This window comes from Neophocaena asiaeorientalis, unplaced genomic scaffold (assembly GCF_003031525.2).
Source record: "Neophocaena asiaeorientalis asiaeorientalis breed wild unplaced genomic scaffold, Neophocaena_asiaeorientalis_V1.1 scaffold138, whole genome shotgun sequence".
In the NCBI taxonomy this organism is placed as follows: Eukaryota; Metazoa; Chordata; class Mammalia; order Artiodactyla; family Phocoenidae; genus Neophocaena; species Neophocaena asiaeorientalis.
The window spans coordinates 3,314,329-3,340,837 of NW_020172632.1; the positions used below are offsets into that span (position 1 = coordinate 3,314,329).

At 36.2% G+C, this 26,509-nt stretch overlaps 1 protein-coding gene across 1 annotated transcript in view; it reads right to left on the reverse strand.

The window, feature by feature from the left end:
• Positions 1-26,509, reverse strand: part of FAF1 (Fas associated factor 1) — a 469,659-nt gene that overhangs the window by 245,176 nt on the left and 197,974 nt on the right. Inside the window, exons 5-6 of the mRNA XM_024739340.1 lie at positions 12,432-12,523; positions 8,580-8,602 (exon numbers count right to left, since the gene is read on the reverse strand). Of these exons, the coding sequence (XP_024595108.1) occupies positions 8,580-8,602; positions 12,432-12,523 (115 nt within the window). The remainder of the gene's footprint in view (positions 1-8,579; positions 8,603-12,431; positions 12,524-26,509) is intronic.

Consider the following 26,509-nt stretch of genomic DNA (forward strand, 5'->3'; position numbering starts at 1 on the left):
TATATATATATATATATAAAAGCTTATATATACCTTAATGAATAGGTTATAAGCTCCCACAGGACAGAGCTTGTTTTCATCTAGTAGGTAATCAATAAATCTTGGACAGACTGAATTTTTCCTATAATAATATGAAACAGGTATAATTAACAGTCCCCATCCCTTCTGATTTTACCATGATGTACAGTATAACCTGAAGTTGTGCCATAGGGGTACTGCATCACCTTTGAATTAATTAGTGAAATCTGATTTTAAAAGTTTTTAAATGCATTTCAACTGTTATAAAAATTACGATTAAAGAGTTTGCTCTTAAATTCTCAAAAAGCCTGAAATTCTGTTTGCTGAAAAACATTACTTACTTTAAAATAATTCTAAATATAATTCAGTTACAAACACTTATATGGTAATTTTACTGCTCTTAGCTTTAAAAAAAAAATGTAAATACAAAATAAGACTCAATTAACAGGCACCCCCTAGTGGCAGTAAAATCAAGTTAAGAAAAAAAAATTTTATAAGACGTGGTTTAAGATATAGCTCTCACCAAACCTTGAGAATAATATTGTTTGTCAGTAAACAATTTAAAAGCATGTTATTTTATATCTACATTTTACTAAATGATTAATAGTGTACGGTAACTAAAAGTTCATTCACACACCAAAATTTCATTAATATTCTTGAGAACTACAGTAAGTGAAATAATGTATATAAATACCCTTCAACAAGTATATAATGACAATTACAAGATATTTTTAAAAAAATCTCATTATAGAGAACAGCTTCCAAAAAAGAAGGCATCTTTGGAATAAAGCTTTATATATTTGTGTCAAGAAACTGGAAGTTATAGTAGATGGAGGGTCAGATGGAGATTTCAGTATCAGAAGTATTCACTGATGACCTTGAACAATCCACAAAACTCTTCTAAACACCTCAATTTCCTAATTTATAAATTAGAGATATCAGAATCAGCCTGTAATCTTGTAGAGTTGTTATAAAAATCAAGTGAGAGTTGAATGAAATAGATTACTATTGGTATTTACTAGCATAAATAATTGTAATAATCATGCTTTGTAATTTCACATATAATGTACCTCTCCTGCTTAATGAATTTTTACAACCACCCTGGCAACTAAAATCAATGCTTCCTATTTTATATATGAAAACTCTAAGACCCTAACCAAGCTGGGAGTGTAATCCAGGATTTTTCTCTCCAGGTCTTGTTATCTTTTATATGACGAGATAGATTATAATCATATTACTTTTCTGATTTGGTCATAGTAAATTTTGTTTAGGAGTGATACTATAATACCAGTGTTGTCTAGTCCATTGAGAGAAGACTGATACTCTATAAAGAAAGAACCTAATATTTGCCATTGCACTGGAATTGGAATGATGGAATCCAGCGACAGGACCTCGCCATAGTTTTGCACTGCAATTAACAGGCAGGTTATTATGCAGTTCCCCTCAGTCTTCCAACATCCACTGACTGACTTGTGTCAGAGAAATAAAAGAATAAAACCAATTAAATATCAAACCAACCACCTAAATAAAATACACCTTTAAAAAACATCCCAAATCTGAGGTGAAGAGAAGACAATTCAGGGAACAGGTCTAGGGTAGAAATATAAATTAGAGATATAAAATTGACAGTGCACACAGACGACACTTAAAAGCCATGACATTGAATTTAGTAATGTGGTCATGAGTGAACTATTAATAGAAAATGGAAGCTTGAAATTAGTATTTAAGAATTGTTTTAATTAAATGACAAGACCACAGGAAGGTATGGCTGACATAGGATGGGAAAAAAAGATCACTGTAGAAAATAAGTTCAAGAAACTAAGAGGCCAAGATGTTAGAAGAATCATTTACAAGGCTATATTAATAAGAATTAACACAGAGAGCAATTATAAACCAGGAACTAAAAATCATCAGAAAATGAGGAAAGATGACCTCAGTAAGTAGGTGATACAATTTTTTTTTTACATGAAAGTCAAAGCTGAAGGTTTTTTAGAGAGGAAGGACTGGAAATGGAAATGAGGAACAATGAGAACACACGTTTTACGTTAGTCCAGTGGTATGATGGCTACTGGAGAAAAGAAATTAACACTGAGAAGCGTACAGAAAAACAATGTGATCAGAAAGGCAGATTTCAGTCAGAGGGTAGATAGTGAAGAGAATGTGCAGGGAAGAGGTTGACAATAAGAGGAATTTGAATTTGGTTAATGATGAATAGTTCCACAGGGCATAGCAAAAAGGTTTCAAGCACTGTAAAGGAAAAAGAATAGAGACAGATACGGGCTGTGCAAAGGCTATGGAGGTTTGAGTGCGGGGTGAAGTGGGAATCTGAGACTCCTTGCAGTGACTTGCATAAACAGGAGGAAAAGGCATAATGAAATTGGTTCTGGTTGAATCAAAGCAAATAATAATGTCAGGGCTGAAAGTGTTGGAAAGAAAGGTGGAGTAGATATCTAGGAACCCCTTTTAACCCTGCAGATGGAAGTAGGGACACCTAGGAAGGGCTGATCTTACCCAAGCATAGAACATAATGAACTTATTCTTGACCCCTCCATGAGAGGGCCCATCTTACTAAGGGCACGGTCTTCCTTCACAGGCTTTGGGACTTACTCTTGACTCATATTAGTTATTTCTTAAATAAAAAGAAATACTTACTCATTATTTGCAATACACTCTGACATCTTTTATCCTATTTCTTTTTCCTTTTAATACTGGCTATAACCCACTCAGTTAACTTCAAAACTCACTAATGGCTTGTGACCCATGGTTTGAAAATAAGACACTGTAGTAGGTAATTAATCATAACTTCACAATCATCCAGGAAGCCCTGAAGTTCTGAATCTTTTTGTCATATATATGAAAGTCCTTTTGAAATTCATCTATTTTACCTTTCAAGAGTTCACGTGCAAACAAACAAAAAAAACCACATGCATATACACACAGGAAAGTTATTTTTACCATTTTTCATCTTCCATTATTTTACTTTGAGGATTATTGATAACTGCTTGGTCTTACCACTGGATCATTATTGTCAGTTTGCCATGCCATCATCCAAAGATTTTCCACTAAACCTTCCTTCTCAAACCACATATGATATGGTGAAATAAATGGATGCTTTCTTTAAGTCATTCAGTCATTCCACAAACATTTATTTGATGCCTGTTATATCAGGCATTGGATATCTAATGGTGAAAGAAACAGACATGGTCCCTCTACTTATGGTGTTGTGATGGGAAACGCTGGGATGGGAGCCTTTTATACAGAGGTCTGTTACAGAAAGTAACATTTTAAGCTGAGACTTGATTGAAAGATGAAAAAGAGCCACCCATGTGAAGAATTGGGTGTAAAGCATTCCAGGCAGTTAAATAGCATCTGTCAGGTAAAGTTATAGAGAGCTTGAGCCTATTAGAAGAATTAAAAAGAGGTTTCTATGGCTGCAGCTTGGAAAGAGAGGGTATGAAAGGCTGAAGATGAGGCTGTAGATGTGAATAGAGGGTAAATAATACAATACCTTTTAAACCATGGTGAGTAGCTTGAACTTTATTCAAAGTGCAATAAAAAGTTATGTTTTACCAGGAGAGTGATATAATTTGATTTATATTTTTAAAAGCTCATTCTGGCTCCTGTGTTGAGAATGCATTGGGAGAACCCAAGAAAAAAAGCTGGAAAAACAATAATGAAGCTATTACATTGTTCCAGACAAGATATGCTAACAGCCTGGATTAGGCAGTGCAATAAAAATACTGAAAAGTGGCCATGGTTGAGATATATTTTGGAGATAGATGCTATAGGACTTACCAAAGGATTAGGTGCTTTTGAAATTTTTAAAAAATTTATTTTATTGGGGAATTCCCTGGCAGTCCAGTGGTTAGGACTCAGCTCTTTCACTGCCATGGCCCGGGTTCAATCCCTGGTCAGGGAACTAAGATCCTGCAAACTGCACAGGATGGCCAATAAATTAATAAATTAATTAATATTTATTTTATTGAAGTATAATTGATTTACAATGTTGTGTTAGTTTCTGAGGATTAGGTGTTTTTCAAATGGGAAAAGATTAATGCCCACATTTTTGGATTTAGCACTGGTGATATAGTTCTGCCATTTATAGGGGAAGACTGGTGAAGAAATGGCATGGGAAGGAAAATCAAGAGTTCCATTTTAAACATGTTAAGTTAAAGATGCCAATAAGGTATGCAAGCATAAAAGTGAACTACCAATTTGGATATGTGAATTCATAGAAGTATAGCCTGGAAATATAAATTTGGAAGCAATCAGAAAATTAATGGCATGGAAAATTAATGGCATGGAAATTTCACCTACAGAAAAGAGTACATAGAAATAAGTAACTGAAAATATTATTGATAACAAAGACTAAGTTCAAATACAGTCAGCCCTCCATATCCATGGGTTCCACACACAAGGATGGAAAGTACTCAGAAAAATTCCAAAAGTTCCAAAAAGCAAAACTTGAATTTGATGCACATCAGCAACTATTTACATAGCACTTACATTGTATTAGGTATTATAAGTAATTTAGAGATGACTTAAATTATACAGAGGATGTGTAGGTTATATGCAAATAAAATGCCATTTTAGGTAAGAGACTTGAGCATCCACGGATTTTGGTATGGGGTGCGGTCCTGGAACCAATCCCCTATGGTTACTGAGAGACAGCTATATTAGAACACATAGCTTTAAGAACATTTTCAACATGATTGCCTTTCTCTTCACAAACTAACGAAAATGCCATGTAAGGCTGATTCACATCCACAGGTCTCTCAATAAATGAAGGAATAAATGATATAGCTATGTAAACTAATACATTTTGGTGTTTTACTTCTGCCAAAGTTGTTGATTTACTCAGTCAAGACTTTTTATTTTTTAATCCACATTTCAATTAGAGCAGCCATAAAGCAGCAGGAATCAGTCAGCTACGGCCTGTGTGACAAATTCAGCCTAGTGCCTGCTTTTGGATGGCCTGTGAGTTGAGCATGGTTTTTACTTTTTTTTTATTTTTTTTTTTTTGCGGTACGCGGGCCTCTCACTGCGTTGCAGAGCACAGGCTCTGGACGTGCAGGCTCAGCGGCCATGGCTCATGAGCCCAGCCGCTCCGCGGCATGTGGGAGCTTCCCGGACTGGGGCACGAACCTGTGTCCCCTGCATCGGCAGGAGGACTCTCAACCACTGCGCCACCAGGAAAGCCCTACATTTTTAAATGTTTGAAAACAAATCAAAAGAAGAGTATTTCATGATATGTGAAATTATATAAAATGCAAATTTCTGTGTCCACAAATATTGATTTATTGGAACAGTCATGCTCACTCTTACACAAATGGTCTGTAATTATTTTCAAGCTATGACAGAAGAATTGAGTAGTTGCAACAGAGACTATATGGCCCAAAAAGCTTAAAACATTAACTACCTGGCTCTGTACAGAAAAAGTTTGCTGATCCCTAATATAGCACATCACTAATTTGTACCTAATTTATAAATATCTTGCCAACCTGAAATTTCTATAAATAACTTACTGAAGTACTCAGAACATCTCTACATATCAAATGAACTCACATATAAGTATTTATAAGCATAATGTCTACCAGAAGCAATTGACAAAGAATTGAACCAAAAGATGAAGATTCTAAGTTTCTGCCTGGTACTGAAGTACCAACTCAGTAACTACTCTGAAAAGATTTGATAATTATTTCTACCTCAAACACCTAAAACTCCGGAGTTAACTCATTTCTTTCCATCACTCCCTACTCTCTCTGTCAGAAAAAGAGTAAGTGTGTGAAATATTTTATGCCTAAGGCTGCTACTGGGTCCTTGAGAATAGCAACTACTACCTTAAAATTGCAACACTTTGTACAAATTCTTAAAATATAACTCATTCTATGCACCTGACCCTATCCAAGTAAACAATGAAATATTCTTACCATTTAAATTTTCCGAGTTAAAAAGATTTCCTATTATCTTCCTTGTTCCATAAACACTACTGGACATAAATGTATATACTGTGTATGACTTCTTTCAGGCCAATAAGTAATTGTTCAATAAATTATTATTCTAGGCTTTCCTGCTTAAGGCGGGAAATGAGCTGCTGACCGGAGTGGTGAGCAGCCTTGCTGACCGTCAGAAGAGTGACCTAGTAGAGCCAATCTGCAAGGAAAGGAAGGGCCAAATACAGCAACTTTTTCATGGCTATAAAAGGGAGAGCTTGACATGCCCACACCACAGGACCTCTAGAAACTTTCCTGAGCCGTGTGGCTGACAAGGTCTTGGTGCTCCGGCCAGGTGTAAGGCCAGAGCCACTGAGGTGGGAGAGCCGGGTTCAGGACACTGTATCACCAGAGACCTCCCTGACCCACGTAATATAAACCAGTGAGAGCTCTCCCAGAGATCCCATTCTCAACGATAAGACCTGGCTCCATTCAATGGCCAGAAAACTCCAGCACTGGACACCCCATGCCATACAAGTAGCAAGACAGAAACATAACCCCACCCATTAGCAGAGAGCCTGCCTAAAAACAGTAATAAGTTCACAGACACCCAAAAACATACCACCGGACATGGTCCTGCCCACCATAAAGACAAGACCCACCTCATCCATCAAACACAGGCACCAGTCCCCTCACCCAGGAAACCTACACAAGTCACTGAACAAACTTACCCACTGGCGACAGGCACCAAAAACAATGGGAACTACGAACCTGCAGCCTGTGAAAAGGAGACCCCAAAAACAGTCAGTTAAGCAAAAGGAGAAGACAGAGAAATATGCAGTAGATGAAGGAGCAAGGTAAAAACCCACCAGTCCAAACAAATGAAGAGGAAATAGGCAGTCTACCTGAAATAGAAGTCAGAGTAATGATAGTCAAGATGATCCTAAGTCTTGGAAATAGAATAGAGAAAACACAAGAAACGTTTAACATGGACCTAGAAGAACTAAAGAGAAAACAAACAATGATGAACAACAAAAGAAATGAAATTAAAAATTCTCTAGAAGGAATCAATAGCAGAATAACTGAGGCAGAAGAACAGATAAGTGACCTGGAAGATAAAATAGCGAAAATAACTACAACAGAGCAGAATAAAGAAAAAAGAATGAAAAGAATTGAAGACGGTCTCAGAGACATCTGGGAAAACATTAAATGCACCAACATTCAAATTATAGGGGTCCCATAAAAAGAAGATAAAAAGAAAGGGGCTGAGAAAATATCTGAAGAGATTATAGTTGAAAACTTCGCTAATATGGGAAAGGAAATAGTCAATCAACTGCAGGAAGCACAGAGACTCCCACACAGGATAAATTCAAGGAGAAACACTCCAAGACATATATTAATAAAACTATCAAAAATTAAATACAAAGAAAAAATATTAAAAGCAGCAGGGGAAAAGCAACAAATAACATACAAGGCAATCCCCATAAGGTCAACAGCTGATCTTTCAGCAAAAACTCTGCAAGCCAGAAAGGAGTGGCAGGACAAATTTAAAGTGATGAAAGGGAAAAACCTGCAACCAAGATTGCTCCACCCAGCAAGGATCTCATTCAGATTTGATGGAGAAATTAAAACATTTACAGACAAGCAAAAGCTAAGAGAATTCTACACCACCAAACCAGCTTTACAACGAATGCTAAAGGAACTTCTCTAGGCAGGAAACACAAGAGAAGGGAAAGACCTACAATACCAAACCCAAAACAATTAAGAAAGTGGTGACAGGAACATGCATACTGATAATTACCTTAAATGTAAATGGACTAAATGCTCCAACCAAAAGACACAGACTGGTTGAATGGATCCAAAAACAAGACCGTATATATGTTGTCTACAAGAGACCCACTTCAGACCTAGGGACACATACAGACAGAAAGTGAGGGGATAGAAAAAGATATTCCATGCAAATGCAAATCAAAAGAAAGCTGGAGTAGCAATCCTAATATCAGATAAAAGAGACTTTAAAATAAAGACTCTCACAAGAGACAAATAAGAACACTACATAATGATAAAGGGCTCAAACCAAGAAAAAGATATAACAATTGTAAATACTTATGCACCCAACATAGGAGCACTTCAATACATAAGGCAAATGCTGACAGCCATAAAAGGGGAAATCAACAGTAACACAATCATAGTAGGGGACTTTAACCACCAACTTTCATCAATGAACAGATCATCCAAAATGAAAATAAATAAGGAAACACAAGCTTTAAACAAAATGGACTTAATTGATATTTATAGGACATTCCATCCAAAAACAACAGAATACACTTTCTTCTCAAGTGCTCATGGAATATTTTCCAGGATAGATCATATCTTGGGTCACAAACCAAGCCTTGGTAAATTTAAGAAAACTGAAATCATGTCAAGTATCTTTTCCAACCACAATGCTATGAGACTAGATATCAATTACAGGAAAAAATAACTGTAAAATATAAACACATGGAGGCTAAACAATATGCTACTATTAAATAACCAAGAGATCACTGAAAAAATCAAAGAGGAAATCAAAAAATACCTAGAAACAAATGACAATGAAAACATGATGACCCAAAACCTATGGGATGCAGCAAATGCAGTTCTAAGAGGGAAGTCTATAGCAATACAATCCTACCTGAAAAACAAGAAACATCTCAAAATAAACAACCTAACCTTATACCTAAAGCAATTACACAAAGAAGAACAAAAAACCCCCCCAAAGTTAGCAAAATGAAAGAAATCATAAAGATCAGATCAGAAATAAATGAAAAAGAAACGAAGGAAACTACAGCAACGATCAATAAAACTAAGAGCTGGTTCTTTGAGAAGACAAACAAAATTGATGAACCATTAGGCAGACTCATCAAGAAAAAAAGGGAAAATGACTCAAATCAATAGAATTAGAAATGAAAAAGGAGAAGAAACAACTGACACTGCAGAAATACAAAGGATCATGAGAGATTACTACAAGCAACTCTAAGCCAATAAAATGGACAACCTGGAAGAAATGGACAAATTCTTAGAAAAGCACAACCTTCCAAGACTGAACCAGGAAGAAATAGAAAATATAAACAGACCAGTCAATAGCACTGAAATTGAAATTGTGATTAAAAACTTTCCAACAAACAAAAGCCCAGGACCAGATGGCTTCACAGGCGAATTCTATCAAACATTTACAAAAGAGCTAACACCTATCTTTCTCAAACTCTTCCAAAATATAGCAGAGGGAGGAACACTCCCAAACTCATTCTACAAGGCCCCTACCACCCTGATAAAAAAACCAGACAAAGATGTCACACAAAAAGAAAACTATAGACCAATATCACTGATGAACATAGATGCAAAAATCCTCAACAAAATACTAGTAAACAGAATCGAACAGCATATTAAAAGGATCATATACCATGATCAAGTGGGGTTTATCCCAGGGATGTAAAGTATTCTTCGATATGTGTAAAACAATCAGTGTGACACTCCATATTAACAAGTTGAAGGAGAAAAACCATATGATCATCTCAATAGATGCAGAAAAAGCTTTTGACAAAATTCAACACCCAGTTATGGTAAAAAACCTCCAGAAAGCAGGCATAGAGAGAACTTAGGTCAACATAATAAAGGCCATATATGACAAACCCACAGCCAACATCGTCCTCAATGGTGAAAAACTGAAACCATTTCCACTAATATCAGGAAAAAGACAAGGTTGCCCACTCTTACCACTATTATTCAACATAGTTTTGGAAGTTTAAGCCACAGCAATCAGAGAAGATAAACAAATAAAAGGAATCCAAATCGGAAAAGAAGAAGTAAAACTGTCACTGTTTGCAGAGGACGTGATACTATACATAGAGAATCCTAATGATGCTACCAGAAACTACTAAAGCTAATCAATGAATTTGGTAAAGCAGCAGGATACAAAATTAATGCACAGAAATCCCTTGTATTCTTATACACTAATGATGAAAATTCTGAAAGAGAAATTAAGGAAACACTCCCATTTACCATTGCAACAAAAAGAATAAAATACCTAGGAATAAACCTACCTAAGGAGACAAAAGACCTGTATTCAGAAAACTATAAGACACTGATGAAAGAAATTAAAGATGATACAAGCAGATGGAGAGATATACCATGTTCTTGGATTGGAAGAATCAACAGTGTGAAAATGACTCTCCTACCCAAAGCAATCTACAGATTCAATGCAATCCCTATCAAGCTACCAATGGCATTTTTCACAGAACCAGAACAAAAAATTTCACAATTTGTATGGAGACACAGAAGACCCCGAATAGCCAAAGCAATCTTGAGAAAGAAAAATGGAGCTGGAGGAATCAGGCTCCTTTCCTTCAGACCAACTACAAAGCTACAGTCATCAACGTAGTATGGTACTGGCACAAAAACAGAAATACGGATCAATGGAACAGGATAGAAAGCCCAGAGATAGATAGACCCACGCACATATGGTCACCTTATCTTTGATAAAGGAGGCAAGAATATACAATGGAGAAAAGACAGCCTCTTCAATAAGTGGTGTTGGGAAAACTGGACAGCTACATGTAGAAGAATGAAATTAGAACACTCCCTAACACCGTATACAAAAATAAACTCAAAACGGATTAAAGACCTAAATGGAAGGCCAGACACTATAAAACTCTTAGAGGAAAACATAGGCAGAACACTCTATGACATAAATAACAGCAAGATCCTTTTTGACCCACCTCATAGAGAAATGGAAATAAAAAGCAAAAATAAATAAATGGACCTAATCAAACTTAAAAGCTTTTGCACAGCAAAGGAAACCATAAGCAAGGCAAAAACATAACCCTCAGAATGGGAGAAAATATTTGCAAATGAAGCAACTGACAAAGGATTAATCTCCAAAATTTACAAGCAGCTCAAGCAGCTCCATATCAAAAAAACAAAAAACCCAATCCAAAAATGGGCATAAGACTTAAACAGGCATTTCTCCAAAGAAGATATACAGGTTGCCAACAAACCCATGAAAGGATGCTCAACATCACTAATCATTAGAGAAATGCAAATCAAAACTACAATGAGGTATCACCTCACACCACTCAGAATGGTCATCATTAAAAAATCTACAAACAATAAATGCTGGAGAGGGTGTGGAGAATAAGGAAACCCTCTTGCACTGTTGGTGGGAATGTAAATTGATACAGCCACTATGGAGAACAGTATGGAGGTTCCTTAAAAAACTAAAAATAGAACTACCATACGACCCAGCAATCCCACTACTGGGCATATAACCTGAGAAAACCATAATTCAAAAAGAGTCATGTAGGGTTTCCCTGGTGGCGCAGTAGTTGAGAGTCCGCCTGCCGATGCAGGGGACACGGGTTCATGCCCCGGTCCGGGAAGATCCCACATGCCGCAGAGCGGCTGGGCCTGTGAGCCACGGCCGCTGAGCCTGCGCGTCTGCTCCGCAACGGGAGAGGCCACAGCAGTGAGAGGCCCGTGTACCGCAAGGAAAAAAAAAAAAACCGAGTCATGTACCACAATATTCATTGCAGGTCTATTTACAACAGCCTGGACATGGAAGCAACCTAAGTGTCCATCAACAGATGAATGGATAAAGAATATGTGACACATATATACAATGGAATATTAGCCATAAAAAGAAATGAAATTGAGTTAGCTGGACGGACCTAGAGTCTGTCATACAGAGTGAAGTAAGTAAGTCAAAAAGAGAAAAACAAATACTGTATGCTAACACATATAAACGGAATCTTAAAAAAAAAGGTTCTAAAGAACCTAGGGGCAGGATGGGAATAATGACGCAGACATAGAGAATGGACTTGAGAATACAGGGAGGGGAAAGGTAAGCTGGGACAAAGTGAGAGAGTGGCATTAGACATATATACATTACCAAATGTAAAACAGATAGCTAGTGGGAAGCAGCTGCATAGCACAGGGAGATCAGCCTGGTGCTCTGTGAACACCTGAAGGGGTGGGATAGGGAGGGTGGGAGGGAGACTCAAGACAGAGTAGACATGGGGATCTATGTATATGTATAGCTGACTCACTTTGTTATACAGCAGATACTAACACACCATTGTAAAGCAATTATACTCTAATAAAGATGTTAAGAAAAAAATTATTATTCCAAGGCACTTACTGACATCATATGAGGTTTGAGAAAAATGTAAAAGCTCTCAAAAAAGAATGTCAAATTAACTCCTATAAAATAGTTAGAAGTAGGAAAAACATGCCACTTACATATCTAACTCACTTAAAACTGTTGTTAGTTTACTATGAAAATGTTTTAGCTTGAAAAACATTGTTTGCTGATTCCTTAAACTCAGCTACTATTACCAAACCTACAACTGACATATGTAACAACATTAATAAAAAACAATTTTATACATCATTTAGTCAATAGCATAACTTAATTTTCTTTTATTTTTATGCAGTTACTAAACTCACACTGTCTTCCACATCTCCAGTCTTCCAGCCTTTTAACAGCATTTTAGACACAGGTATCTGAAGTTCATTTTCTAGAATCTGTTTAATTTCTCCTGTACGAAAAAGAGGAGACCAGATGTTACTAACAAAATAATGCAATAAATATTTGTTCATATCCAGAGCTAGCATTCATATTAGGCATATGGTCCACAGTCAATGACATCTGTCTGATGAATGCATATGAAAAATTTCAGTAGTCAAAATTTCAAATCTTGATCATACAACATGTTGTGCCATTGAAGAACTAAGGCTCCACCATTATGATAAAAGACTCCACAATTACTTAAGTACCTTTTTAAAAAGAAACAGATATCAGTGACTGGGGGTTTGAAAGGAAATAATCTATTTTAAACCAACTGATAATATCTATATGTGCTCAGCATATGGTAGGAGTAGTTGGTAAAGTACAAAACTTGAGGCATTATAGTATAGGGAAAGCAAATTGTGGAATGAAGACTTGGGCTGAAGTCTTATCTTTAAGAAATCAAATAACTTGCCTTTTTTTTTTGCATCTATAAAATGGGGAATAATATTGTTTATCTCATCTACCTCTAAGATAAGATTTTTTGCATCTATAAAATGGGAAATAATATTGCCTATCTTATCTACCTCTAGGGTTCAAGGGTGAAAGGAGATAACATCCATGAATGTAGCTGGAAAAAAATAATAAAGTCAATGTATATAATCTAGAAGACAATTTAAACTGTGCTGAAGAGAAAAGCAGCAAAATTTCAGAAAAGAAAAAAATTATGGTGGATCAAATAGAGAAAGTTTTGTGAGACAGATGAGACTTAAACCCAGCTTGAAATACAGCTGCATTTAAACCAAACTTGAAGTATAGCCGGGTTGTGAAGGAGAGCCAAATCAAAGGCCAGGATATTCTCTTCAGTGAAGACAAAGACCAAAAGGTAAAAAGGAAAAAATGAAAATGATGCTAATGAGAAACAGTGAGGAATCACAATTTTCCCAGTACTCCACAAATTACTTTTCAGGAATCGAGTCTACTTATAAATTAACCAGCTAATTTCTGGTACTACAGTATAATAAACAGATCATTAAATCAGAATGTACAAATATTTCATATATATGCTTTTATTAGGTTGGTTAGTCTATAATTATAGATTAACACATAATTCAATTTCATTTATATTAAGTGATTGAACACTGCAGAAAATGATTATACTATACATTAAAAGAAAAGTAATTCCATGCTGATAAAGGAAAAGATGGCGGGTGAAGCTTACACTACACAAGTTCTATGGAAGCACAGCTGCCTAAGCAAGCAATGCTACAATCAAACCCTTCATGGCCTTAGTGACATATTTTTACTTTCCTGAAGAAAATTCCTATCTAGGCACTTTGGATAGCGATTAAACATCATAAAAAGAATTGTGATTCAACATTTTATTTTAGAAGCACAAAATTTATCAACTTTGACCTTCAAAAATATCACTGCTGACAAAGGATTGTTCTGTTCATGGAAATGAGAGAAAGGTGAGCTATACTTCTTTTACCAAATACATATAAACACTGCCTTTTCATTTGTGACTAAGGTTGCTATTTCTAAAGCTGTACCTATCTGGAACTGGGCTTATGCGCTTACAAGCCTGCCCAGTGCTTTCCTCTTAGAAACTTATCTTCACCTGACACTTCCTGCTTAAACTCTTGGAGACACCCTTAGCATTCATAACCTAAAGGAAAGGAAAAACAAAAAGAGACTTTAAGTTAAAGTCCCAGTTACAAGCTTGGGTAACATATAATACAAAAAGTCTTTTGTTCCACAGGTAGAAAAGAATAGAAAACAAACCCAGAGCCGTGACAGCAACCTGAGTTCCTCATATTCAAAAAATTCTTCTCTGTTGGTCTCAACTTCTTCTTCTCTAAAGTAGGAATAATAACTATAGTACCAATACTTCATTGGGTTGCTGTATTAAATGACATACGGAATGGAAAATACTTTGTGTTACTATGTGTCCAATACATAAAATGGACTCAAAAAAGGTTGTTAGCTTTAAGTCATATTAATTAAGGTAATACACACATAAGTGTCTAGCATAGTATCTGGCCAGTATAGGTTCTCAACAAATAGTTGTTGTTTTAAGAATATCCAAAATATTTTAGGGCAGTGAAGCGCTAGAATGCAGCAAGTTTCAGAGCCAGTTTTTATATCCAGGTCTGCCTGACTCCAAAGATCTTAACACAAGATGGCACTCCTGTATGTTACTTCGAAAACCGAGAAGATATGCAGATGTCATCAAGGAACAGTCCACTGACTGCAAACCATATATCTGATAAGGGTTTAATACCCAAAATATATAAAGAACTCATATAATTCAATAGCCAAAAAACCCCCAAATACTCCAATTAAAAATGGGCAAAGGACTTGATTAGACATCTTTCCAAAGAAGATATAAAAATGGCCAATAGGGGGCTTCCCTGGTGGCGCAGCGGTTGAGAGTCCGCCTGCCGATGCAGGGGACACAGGTTCGTGCCCCGGTCCGGGAGGATCCCACATGTCGCAGAGCGGCTGGACCCGTGAGTCATGGTTGCTGAGCCTGCTCGTCTGGAGCCTGTGCTCCGCAACGGGAGAGGCCACAACAGTGAGAGGCCCGCGTACCGCAAAAAAAAAAAAAAAATGTCCAATAGGTACATGAAAAGATGCTCAACATCACTAGTCACTAGGGAAATGCAAACCAAAAACCATAATGAGGTATCATCTCATACGTGTTAGAATGGCTACCGTCAAAAAGTAAGAGATAAATGGCGGAAAGGATATGGAGAAAAGAGAACTCTCATGGGATTGTTTCCTTCTATTCTTACTTTGCTGCGAGTTTAATTATTAAAAAACACGAAAATTTAAATATTGTTAAGTACTGTCAAATGCTTTTTCCTCCATCTATTGAAATGATCAAATGAATTTTTTCATTCATTGTACTAATATATGGTGAACTACAATAATGGATTATATACAAATTGTTAAACAAGCCTTATAGTCCTGGGTAAAGCCCACTTGACCGTGAGTTATATTATATACATATGTATATATTTTTATTATATTTAATGAATTCAATTTACAAATATTTGTAAATGATTTCTGCCTCTATGGTTGTAAGAAATAGTCTGTAATAAGTTTCCTTTTCCTGTAATGTCTTTGTCTGGTTTTAGTATCAGGGTTAATGCTGGTTTCATAAAATGAATTAGGCAACATTTCATCTTTCTCTATTTGTGAATGACTGCTAACATTTTTTCCCTAAATATTAGACAAACTTTACCAGTGAAGCCATCTGGGCTTGGGTTTTCTCGGGGAAAGGTTTTGATTGTTAACTATCAATAACTTTATATATTAAATGTAGAGTTACTCAGATTTAAAATTTTTGCTTCTGTCAGCTGTAGTAACTTACACCTTTAAAAAGAGTTTTTCTACCTTTTTAATGTTTCATGTAACCTTTAAATTTACTGGCCTAAATTTGCTCTTAATGTTGTCTTATAATCCATTCAATGTCTTTAGGTACCTTTCATTTTCAATATGATTAACTTCTGTTTTCTCTCTTGTTCTTATTCACATTAGCAAGAAAACTATCAATTTAACTGATCTCAAAAAACAGCTTTAGGTTTTGTTCATTTTCTCTACTGTTTATCCATTTTCTGCTTTATTGATTTCTGTGTGCATGTGTATGATTTGTTTTCTTTCCATACTTAAGGTTTGATTTGCTCTTTTCAAAAAAATTTAACAGCTTTATTATGATTGATATAAAATACTGCACATATTTAAAATCCACAATTTGTAAGTTTTGACAAATATACCAGTGAAACCACCATCATAATCAAGATTATGAATTTATTCACCTCCCCCTAACACTTTTCTTATGCCCCTTGTTAATTCCTCCACACTTCCCCTACCATATCTCCAGGGAACCAGTGATTTGATTTGTGAATTAGCTTGAATTATACAGAATTTTAGATAGAAGGAATTTCAGAATATTCTTTTAAAATCTGGCTTCTTGCACTCAAAATACATTGTCTGAGATTCTTCCACATTGTTACACGTAATTATAATCCCTTTCTTATTACTAAGTAGTATTCCATTGTATGGATATAAAACAATTTGTTTATCTATCCACTGGTTATGGACATGTTGTGTTTTCCACAGTTTGAGGCTATTACAAATAAGTTGCAATGAACAGCAACATACACGTCTTTGATGGACATATGATTTCATTTCTCTTGGGTAAATACCTAAGAGAGGGATGGCCAGTGTATTTTTAACTTTGTAGGAAACAGTCAAACTCTTTTCCAAACTGGTTTCTACTGTGATGTCTTCAACTTCACTAATCTGTTCTTCTTGAATATCTAATCTTCTGTTAATCCCATCTCAAGACATCATGGTCTTAACCTCTAGATATTTGATTTGGGTTATTTTTACTTTTTCAATTACTTATGATTTTAAATCCTTCCTCTCTCTTTTTGAACATAAGTAATATAGCTATAATAACTGTTTTAATGTGCTTAATCTGCGAATTCCAACATCTATGTCAATTCTGGGTTGTTTTTGGTTAATTGATTTCTCTTCTCAGTATGGGCCAGCTTTTCTCCTTCTTTGTATGCTTGGCAATTTTTTTACTGGATATGAGACATTGTGAATTTTACCTTGATGGGTGCTCAATGTTTTTTATTCCTATAAATATACTGAGCTTTGTTCTGGGAGGCAGTTAAGTTACCTGGAAACAGTTCAGTGCTTTGGGGTCTTTGCTTTTAAGATGTTGGTACCACCTGTGCGGTATTTAATCTACGGCTAATCTTGACACTACTGAGGCAAGAGCCTTCTGAGTACAGCTGACCCTTGAACAACACAGGTTTGAACTGTGGGGGTCCACTTATACATGGATTTTTTTCAATAGTAAATACTACAGTACTATACAATTCACAGTTGGTTGAATCAGTGAGTGAGGAAATGCAGGTACAGAGGAATGAAATACATGGAGGCCTGACTATAAGTTATATGTGGATTTTAAGCTGTGCAAAAGGTTGGTGTCCCTAACCCCAGTGTTGTTCAATGGTCAACTGTATTCTATCCAAAGAATGAGGTCATTGGTCAACTGTACTCTATCCTCTATGAATTATGAGGTTTTCCAATCTAGCTGGTGAAGGTAAATCTGGTTCCTGCAAGCAGAAGGGTGGGCTGGGGTGGGGTAGGGACACTTTTCCTATTTCTTAGCTGGAAGCTTTAATCATTGCCTTTGGAACTACCTTCTTTTGTAATTAAGCATGTGAACCATAAACTTCCATCTCAATACCACTTTGTTAGCATCAAACAAACATTGATATGCCACGTTTCCATCACAATTCAGTTCAAAATATTTTCTAATTTCCTTTGTGATTTCTTCTTTGACCTATGCTTTACTTAGAAATATGTTGTTTAATTTCCAAATATATCAGGATTTTCCAGATCCCTTTGATTTCTATTTTAATTCCACTGTTGTTAGAGAACATACCTCACATGATTTTTAAGTCACTTTAAGTCACTGTGACTTGTTTAATGGCTGAGCATATTTTCTACCTCAATGAATGTTGCAAATGCATGAGAAAAGAATATGTATTTTCCTATGGTTATGAGAAGCATTTTATACATTTCAAGTAGGTCGAACTGGTTGATATTCTGTTCATATTTTCTGTCTGTTGTTCTGCACATTACTATAAGAAAGGAATGTTATCTCCAATTATAATTGTGGATTTGTTCTTTTCTCCCTGCAGTTCTATTGATTAGTTTTGTTTCACATACTTTCAAGCTTTTGTTATTATATACACACATAGTTAGGATACTTACGTCTTTGTGATTAATTGACATTTTCATCATTATGAAATGTCCCCATTTATCCCTCATAATATTCTTTGTCCAGAAGTCTACATCACTTAATATTAGCATGATACCATAATGTTGTTAATATAACATACATATTGATTACTATTTTCTAATATGTATATTTCAATCTTATGCTTTATACTTAAAGTGGGTTTCTTGTACATATATCACTGGTTTTCCTTTGTTATCCAGTCTCACAATCTCTACCTTTCTCATAAGGATGTGAGATCATTTATATTTATTGTAATTATCTATAGTCTTATTTGTTTTCTATTTGTCCTGATTTTTTTTCTTTTATCATCTTTTTCTACCTTCATTTGCATTTATCGAACAGTTTTAGATATTCCATTTCATTTCAAACCTTGACTTAATAACCATTATGTGTGATTTATTTTTAGTGATTACTCTAGGGTTTAGAATATGCATATTTAACTTCACAGAATCCACCTTCAAGTAACACAGGACTTGTCTTACAACAGCATACTTCCTTTCCCCTTTCCTATTCTTTGCATTGTTTTCATACATTTATCTCTACATAATTTACAAAACACACAATACATTGCTCTTACTTTTACTTTATAATGTCACTTATCTCTTAAAGAAATTAAAAAGAAAGAAAATATTTTGTATATACCCAAATTGTTACCATTTCTGGTGCTTCTCATTTCTTTGTGTTAATCTAATTTCCCATCTGGTATCATTTTCTTTCGGCCTGAGGAACTTCCTTTACTATTTCTTGTAGTTTTTGTTTGTGTGAAAAAAATATCTTTATTTAGTCTTCATTTCTGAAAGATATTTTTGTTGGATATAGCATTCCAGGTTGACATTTTATTCCTCTGGCACTTAGAAATATCACCAAATTGTTTCCTGGCTTGCATTGCTTCTGATAAGAAGTCTGTAGTCATTATTTTAAAATCTTCTTTTTTTCCCTATATGGAATGTGTCCTTGTCTCTTCACCTCTGGCTACTTTAAATTTTCTTCTACTACTGATTTTCAGCAGTTTTAATATGATGTGGTTTCCTTTGAGTTACTCCTACTTGGAGTTACTAAGCTTCTTAGATCTGTAAGTTTACAGTTTTCATCAAATTGGGGTTGTTTTCTGTTATTATTTCTCTAAAATTTCCCCCTTTCTATTAGCCCCTCTGTTTGGAGGAATCTAATCATGTATATATTAGGCCACTTTTTATTGCATGACAGGTCACTTAAGCTCCATCCTTTGCCCTCTCCCCTGTATTTTTGCTGTGTGTACTTCACTGTACGCTGTTTTTATTGCCATGTCTTCAAATTCATTGATCTTTTCTTTAATAGCATCTATCTGTTAAATCCTTCAGGGTAAATATTTTATTGCAGATCTTAAATTTTAGTTCTAGAATTTTCCTTTGGTTTTTTCCAATTCTTTATTCAAGTTCTTGATTTCTTTTAAATCCTTAAACATATTTATAACAGCTGTTTTAAAATTCTCCCAATTCCATTATTTTTGCCATTTATGAATATGTTTTTATTTTCTAATTTTTATTCAGGCTATGGGTCACATTTTGCTACTTCTCATGTCTCCTAGTTTTTGACTGAACACAAGACATTATGAAAATTACATTAATGAGGGTCTGCATTTAATGGTTTGCCCCTAAGGAGTGTAGAAGTTTATTTTGACAGGTCCTTACATTTCATGCATATAGGCTGATCCTTTTGAGACATCTTTATGACATTATTTTGGCGCATCTAAAGCAGTGATTCTCAAAAGTATAGTTCAGAAATTTGGGGGATTCCTTGAGACTGACTGTACAAAAGTAATGATCACTAGGTTCAAAAGCATTACCCCAATTCTATCAAGTAACTATTAATTACTGAGCCAATTTATAGGCCCTCTCTGGGCCTCAAATTCCACATTAATTTTTTAAAAAAAGCTAAGAATACATTTCATATTAATGACGCCTTGTTCCATTTTTTTGAATTAAAAAATATCAACACAACATGGCACCAAAAAGTAAGAACCAACCCCAAAGAAAAATGAGACTTAGTCTACCAGTAGACACAAGAAAATCAAACCTGTCACCTAGAAAAAACAAAATGAGAAATAATATATCATGTGGATTTTTCTCAAGCACAATTCTCAAAAGCGAATTTCTTCCTCCTTTGTTCAAATCCCATTTTTTGTAATGTCAGAAATCTTCTACTGCCTCCATTCATTTCCTTATTTTAAACATTATAAGCCACCAACCCCTACAAACACTTGTTTCAACTGTGAAACTATTCTTTTGAGAAAAATCAGATTAAGATTCTATAGCAGAAGCAACAACATTAGACTTTCAGGGCTAGAAAGGACCCAGCTCAGAGGCTGTTTAAAATCATTCTGGGATATGACTTACCCAAGAACAAGTAGTAAGTTAATGGCAAAGACTACAAGGCAATGTTCCATTGTTTTTCCCTCTATACCTTCCCATCTCAGATGGTCAAAGATGCAGCCCTTGTATATCTTGCTGCTCAAACATATAAATTTAAACAAAAAGATCATTTCTGTAACACCTGTAATTATCAACAAGAATCATAAATATGTGCATATGTAGGCAGTCTGAAACAAAAGGATTCCAGAAAACGCTACTCATTTTTAGGTTATTTACAGTGTGTCAATGGGTCCTACAGGATTTGAGATTATACCCAACAATGCATACAAAACACTCTATAAGATTGCTATAAAGGCTGATGTTTAATTGTGTCTGTAAGATTAAAAGACAGAAGTCTTTTTTTCCTAAATATTAATGTTCCCCTTAATACAGAAAGAAACCTAATGATTATAACTAACATGTAAGGGAAGTATTTAAAATAATTTTACAGGGAGAAAAAGTTCCAGTCATTTATGAGGCATAATGATCAGTAAAGATTATCAAACACTTTTCATTAGAAACTTTGTTTTCTGTTTACCTCTTTGCTTCTTGTATTGTAGAACCTTTACCCAAATAAAGACACTCTGTGCTCACTATCCATACAGCAGAATTGTTTTAGTTCAGTGGATAACAGACTGGGCTAAAAGTCAAAAGACAGTGACTGGCTGCTCTGGAGTCTGCTACTAACTACCATGGCAGGGCAGCCTCCCTGAGTTTTAAGTTTACATACCTGTAAAATAAAGCATTTAGACTAAATGTCCTCTAAGGGCTCTTCCAGTTCTAAAACCTCACGTTCACATTCTACCCAATATGTGTACGGCACTAAGTTAAGCACTTTGGAAAATACAGAAACTGAGTAATATGTCAGAATGGGAAGGGTTTCCTAAGCACAAACAGAAAGAAAAACTGTGAAGGAAAAGTCCAATACTGTAAAAATAAAAAAACTTCTGTATCTTGAAAAGCACAATAAAATGAAAATATAAATGGGGAAAATATTTGCTAAACAAGTAATGGATGAAAGGATAATCTCATTAATATATAAAAAATTCTTATAAATTTTTTAAAAATTTAAAAGAAAGTCACAATAGAAACATAAACTTACATACAAAAGAGCCAATAAACCTAGTGTATTAACTGAGTAGTAAAAGAAAACTAAACTGAAAACATAAGATACCATTTATTTCTAAACTGACAAAGCTTTTTTTCTTTTCCTTTTTATTGTAATAAAAGATACATACCATAAAAATGTGCCACTTTAAAGTGTACAGTTCAGTGACATTAAGTACATTCCACATTGTGCAACCACCATCACTATCCATCTACAAAACTTTTCATCAGCCCACAGTGCAACTCTGTATCCATTAAATAACTCCCCATTCCCACCTCCCCCCAGCCCCTGGTAACCACTATCTACTTGCTGGAATCTGACTATTATAGGTATCTCTTGTAAGTGGTATAACACATATTTGTCCTTGTTGCATCTGGCTTATGAAACATTTAGCATAGTGTCTTCGACATTCATCCATGTTGTAGTATATGGCAGAATTCCATTCCTCTTTAAAGCTGAACAATATTCTACTGTATGTACATACCACCTTTTGCTTATCCATTCAGCAGTCGATGGTCACTTGGGTTGCTTCTACTTTTTGTTCTGTTTTTCTGTAAAAGTTCCTACTTTCATTTATTTGGGGTATATACTCAAAAGTGAAATTGATGGATCATATGGTAATTCTATGTTTAATTTTTTTAAAGAACTGCCATACTCTTTCTCCAGCAGCTGCACCATTTTACATTCCTACCAGCAATGCACAAGGGTTCGAATTTCTTCATATCCTTGCCAACGCTTGTTACTTTTTGTTTGTTTGGTTGTTTTTTAGAACAGTCATTCTAAGGGGTATGAAGTAGTATCTCACTGTGGTTTTGATTTGCATTTTGCTGATGATTCATGTTGTTCAGCATCTTTCCATGTGTTTACTGGTCACCTGTATATCTTCTCTGGAGAAACAACTATTCAAGTCCTTTGCCCATTTAAAAAAATTTTTTTATTAAGATATCATGGACATATAACCATTGTGTAAGTTTAATGTATACATGGGTTGATTTGATACGTTTATACATTGAAATATGATTACCACTGTAGCATTAGCTAACACCTCTATCATATCACATTATTATCATTTCTTTTTTGTAGTGGGAACAATTTTACTTGGGTTGTTTTTTGTTGCTGTTGAATTGTATGAGTTCTTTATATATTCTGGATATTAGTCCCTTATCAGATATATGGTTCAAAAATATCTTCTACCATTCTGTAGGTTGCTTTTTCATTCTATGGATAGCATCCTGTGATGCACAACTTCTGAATTCTGATGAGATCTGATTCACTTACTTTTTCTTTTGTTCCTGTATTTTGGTATCATATACAATAAATCACTGCCAAACCCAATGTCATGAAGCTTTTCCTTATATTTTCTTCTAAGAGTTTTATACTCTGATCTCTTGAGGTCTTTGTTGGTTTTGTTTTTTTAATATCACAAACTACTGGCAAAACTATAAATTAGTATACTGTTGATGGCAATTTAAAATAAGACTTCTCTAAAGAGTAATTTGGTAGAATATATCTAAAACTTTTAAAATGTGCATCCCCTCTCATGCAGAATTGTACCTCTAGGCATCTCTATGTAGAAAAATAATCACTGAGGTTCAACAAACTTCACTGCAGTATGTTATAGTGAGAGATCAGGAATGGAGGGGAGTTCAAAATAACCAGCAAAAGGAAAATGCTACGATAAATCATAGCACAGGCTTTAAAAACTGTGTGCTTCAAGAGTATTTTAAAATATGGAAAATGATGATGATATAATACTACAAGTAAAAAAAAAGCAGTTTCTAAAGCATCAAATATAGTATATCTCAATTTTGTAAAACATAGATTTATACAACAGACATAGAATGAAACTGGAAGTAAATGCAGCAAAATGCTAACTGTAGTTAAAAGTAGAATTACTGGTAATTTTTACTTTTTCCACACTTTTGTCCATTTCATAAATTTTCTACAACAAACAATGGAGCAGGAATGCGGTTGGAAATGAATTATTCAAAAACAGAGGAAGGCAATTTCTATCCTAGGACTCAAGAAAGAAAGAGTGAACAAAGCAACTAATGCCTGTTGAAAGTCTTTCTTCTAAGTGCCAGATTGCAACCATGTATATTGAGGAACTTGTTATTCATTCATTTTAAGCAAGAAAATCTAGCAGTAGAGCAAAGAATTGAATGGGAAACAGAAAAGAGGAAACCTATTAGCAGAGGGTATTAAAACAGCAAGATAAGAAAAAGTGAAGGAAAGTATAAACTGCTTATGTTGAAAATGGAAAAGGTGATGCACAAGACAGTAATCTGTGAAAGACTCTTTAGCAATGTTTCTTAAGACATAGTTCTTCAATTTCATCAGAATCACCTGTACTATTTGTTTTCAAAAATGCAGATTTGTGGGCTCTACCCCATTATAGAATTAGAATCTAAATCTATAGTATTTGGCCCAGGACTTATACATTTAATCAATCCCCCATTCCCTTCCCAAGGTGATTTTTATGCATATAAAATTAGAAACACTCCTATGGAGTTTAATAAATGGTAGAATCTGAAGATGAGAGGGATGGAGGAATAGAAGAAATGGCTTAGCTATCAAGCATGTTGGTACCAGCTAGATGTTGCTGTGGACTGTCCATAATCCACAGCTTTGCCACAGAACTACTGCTTCATACTAGATTACCTTAATAATCACTTCTGTCTAAAGGTGGTGGCTTTCTGTCATACTACCCAACTGCTTAATTTGTCCTTTGGGGACTGTATTTTATTAACCCCTGAAGCTGCTTACCGTAAAAGCTTAACAAACATTTTAATGTCAAGCCTATCCTTAAACGACTAGAAGAGCACCTGGCACATAGTAGGCATACAATGAAATCAGAACTAGGTACTTACAAGGGAAGGAAAGCAGTAGGGCTAGAAAGGTAGGATAAGACCAGATAAGAAAGGGTATATGTGCTACAGTAATGCACTTGAACTTATCCAAGAGGCAGTTTGATGAGATGGTATCTGACAAATGTATACTCCTGTAAAACCACCACAACAAAAATAAAGAACACTGCCAACATGGGCTCTTCAGTGGGGCTAATGAAAGACTCTGGGAGGGCTCACGTCAAGGAGTACGTCCCAGAACTTCTGCTGCCAGTGTCCTTGTCCCCACGGTGAAATGTAAACAATTTCAGGGGAAATGTAAGCAATCTGTCCTGTTCCTCTGATCTTAGCCTGGAGTTCTGGTGTCTGGAAGCACTTCTCATCTCTCAGAAAATACATCAGATATACAACTACACGTGGAACAACTCCTACAGAACACCCACTGAACGCTGGCAGAAGACCTCAGACCTCCCAAAAGGCAAGAAACTCCCCACGTACCTGGGTAGGGCAAAAGAAAAAATAAACAGAGACAAAAGAATAGGGACGGGACATGCACCACTGGGAGGCAGCTGTGAAGGAGGAAAGGTTTCCACACACTAGGAAGCCCCTTCGCGGGTGGAGACTACGGGTGGCGGAGGGGGGAAGCTTTGGAGCCGCGGAGGAGAGCACAGCAACAGGGGTGCTGACGGCAAAGCGGAGAGATTCCCGCACAGTGGATCGGTGCCGAACAGCACTCACCAGCCCGAGAGGCTTGTCTGCTCACCTGCGGGGCCGGCGGGAGCTGAGGCTCGGGCTTCGGTCGGAGCGCAGGGAGAGGACTGGGGTTGGCGGCATGAATACAGCCTGCAGGGGGTTAGTGCACCACGGCTAGCCGGGAGGGAGTCCAGGGAAAAGTCTGGACCTGCCAAAGAGGCAAGAGAATTTTTCTTCCCTTTGTTTCCTGGTTAGTGAGGAGAGGGGATTAAAAACGCTGCTTAAAGGAGCTCCAGAGACGGGCGCGAGCCATGGCTAACAGCGCGGACCACAGAGACGGGCATGAGACGCTAAGGCTGCTGCTGCTGCCGCCACCAAGAAGCCTGTGTGCGAGCACAGGTCACTATCCACACCTCCCTTCCGGGGAGCCTGTGCAGCCCGCCACTGCCAGGGTCCCGGGATCCAGGGACAACTTCCGCAGGAGAACGCACGCGTGCCTCAGGCTGGAACAACGTCCTGCCGGCCTCTGCCGCCGCAGGCTCATCCCACACCATGCCCCTACCTCCCCCTGGCCTGAGTGAGCCAGAGCCCCCGAATCAGCTGCTCCTTTAACCCCGTCCTGTCTGAGCGAAAAACAGATGCCCTCCAGCGACCTATACGCAGAGGCGGGGCCAAAATCAAGTGAGCCCCGGGACCTGTGCGAACAAAGAAGAGAAAGGGAAACCTCCCTGCAGCCTCAGAAGCAGCGGATTAAAGCTCCACAATCAACTTGATGTACCCTGCATCCCTGGAATACCTGAACAGACAACGAATCATCCCAAATTGAGGAGGTGGACTTTGAGAGCAAGATTTATTATTTTAGCCGGTTTTTTTGTTTTGTTTGTTTGTTTGCTTTTACTTTTCTAAAAAAATTTTTTTCCTAATAATTATTTTTTATTATAATTACTTTATTTTACTTTATCTTACTTTAATTTATTTTATTTATTTCTTCCTTCCTTCCTTCCTTTCTTTCTTTCTACGTTTTCTCCCTTTTATTCTGAGCCGTGTGGATGAAAGGCTCTTCGCGCTGCAGCCAGGAGTCAGTGCTGTGCCTCTGACGTGGGAGAGCCAACTTCAGGACACTGGTCCACAAGAGACCTCCCAGCTCCAC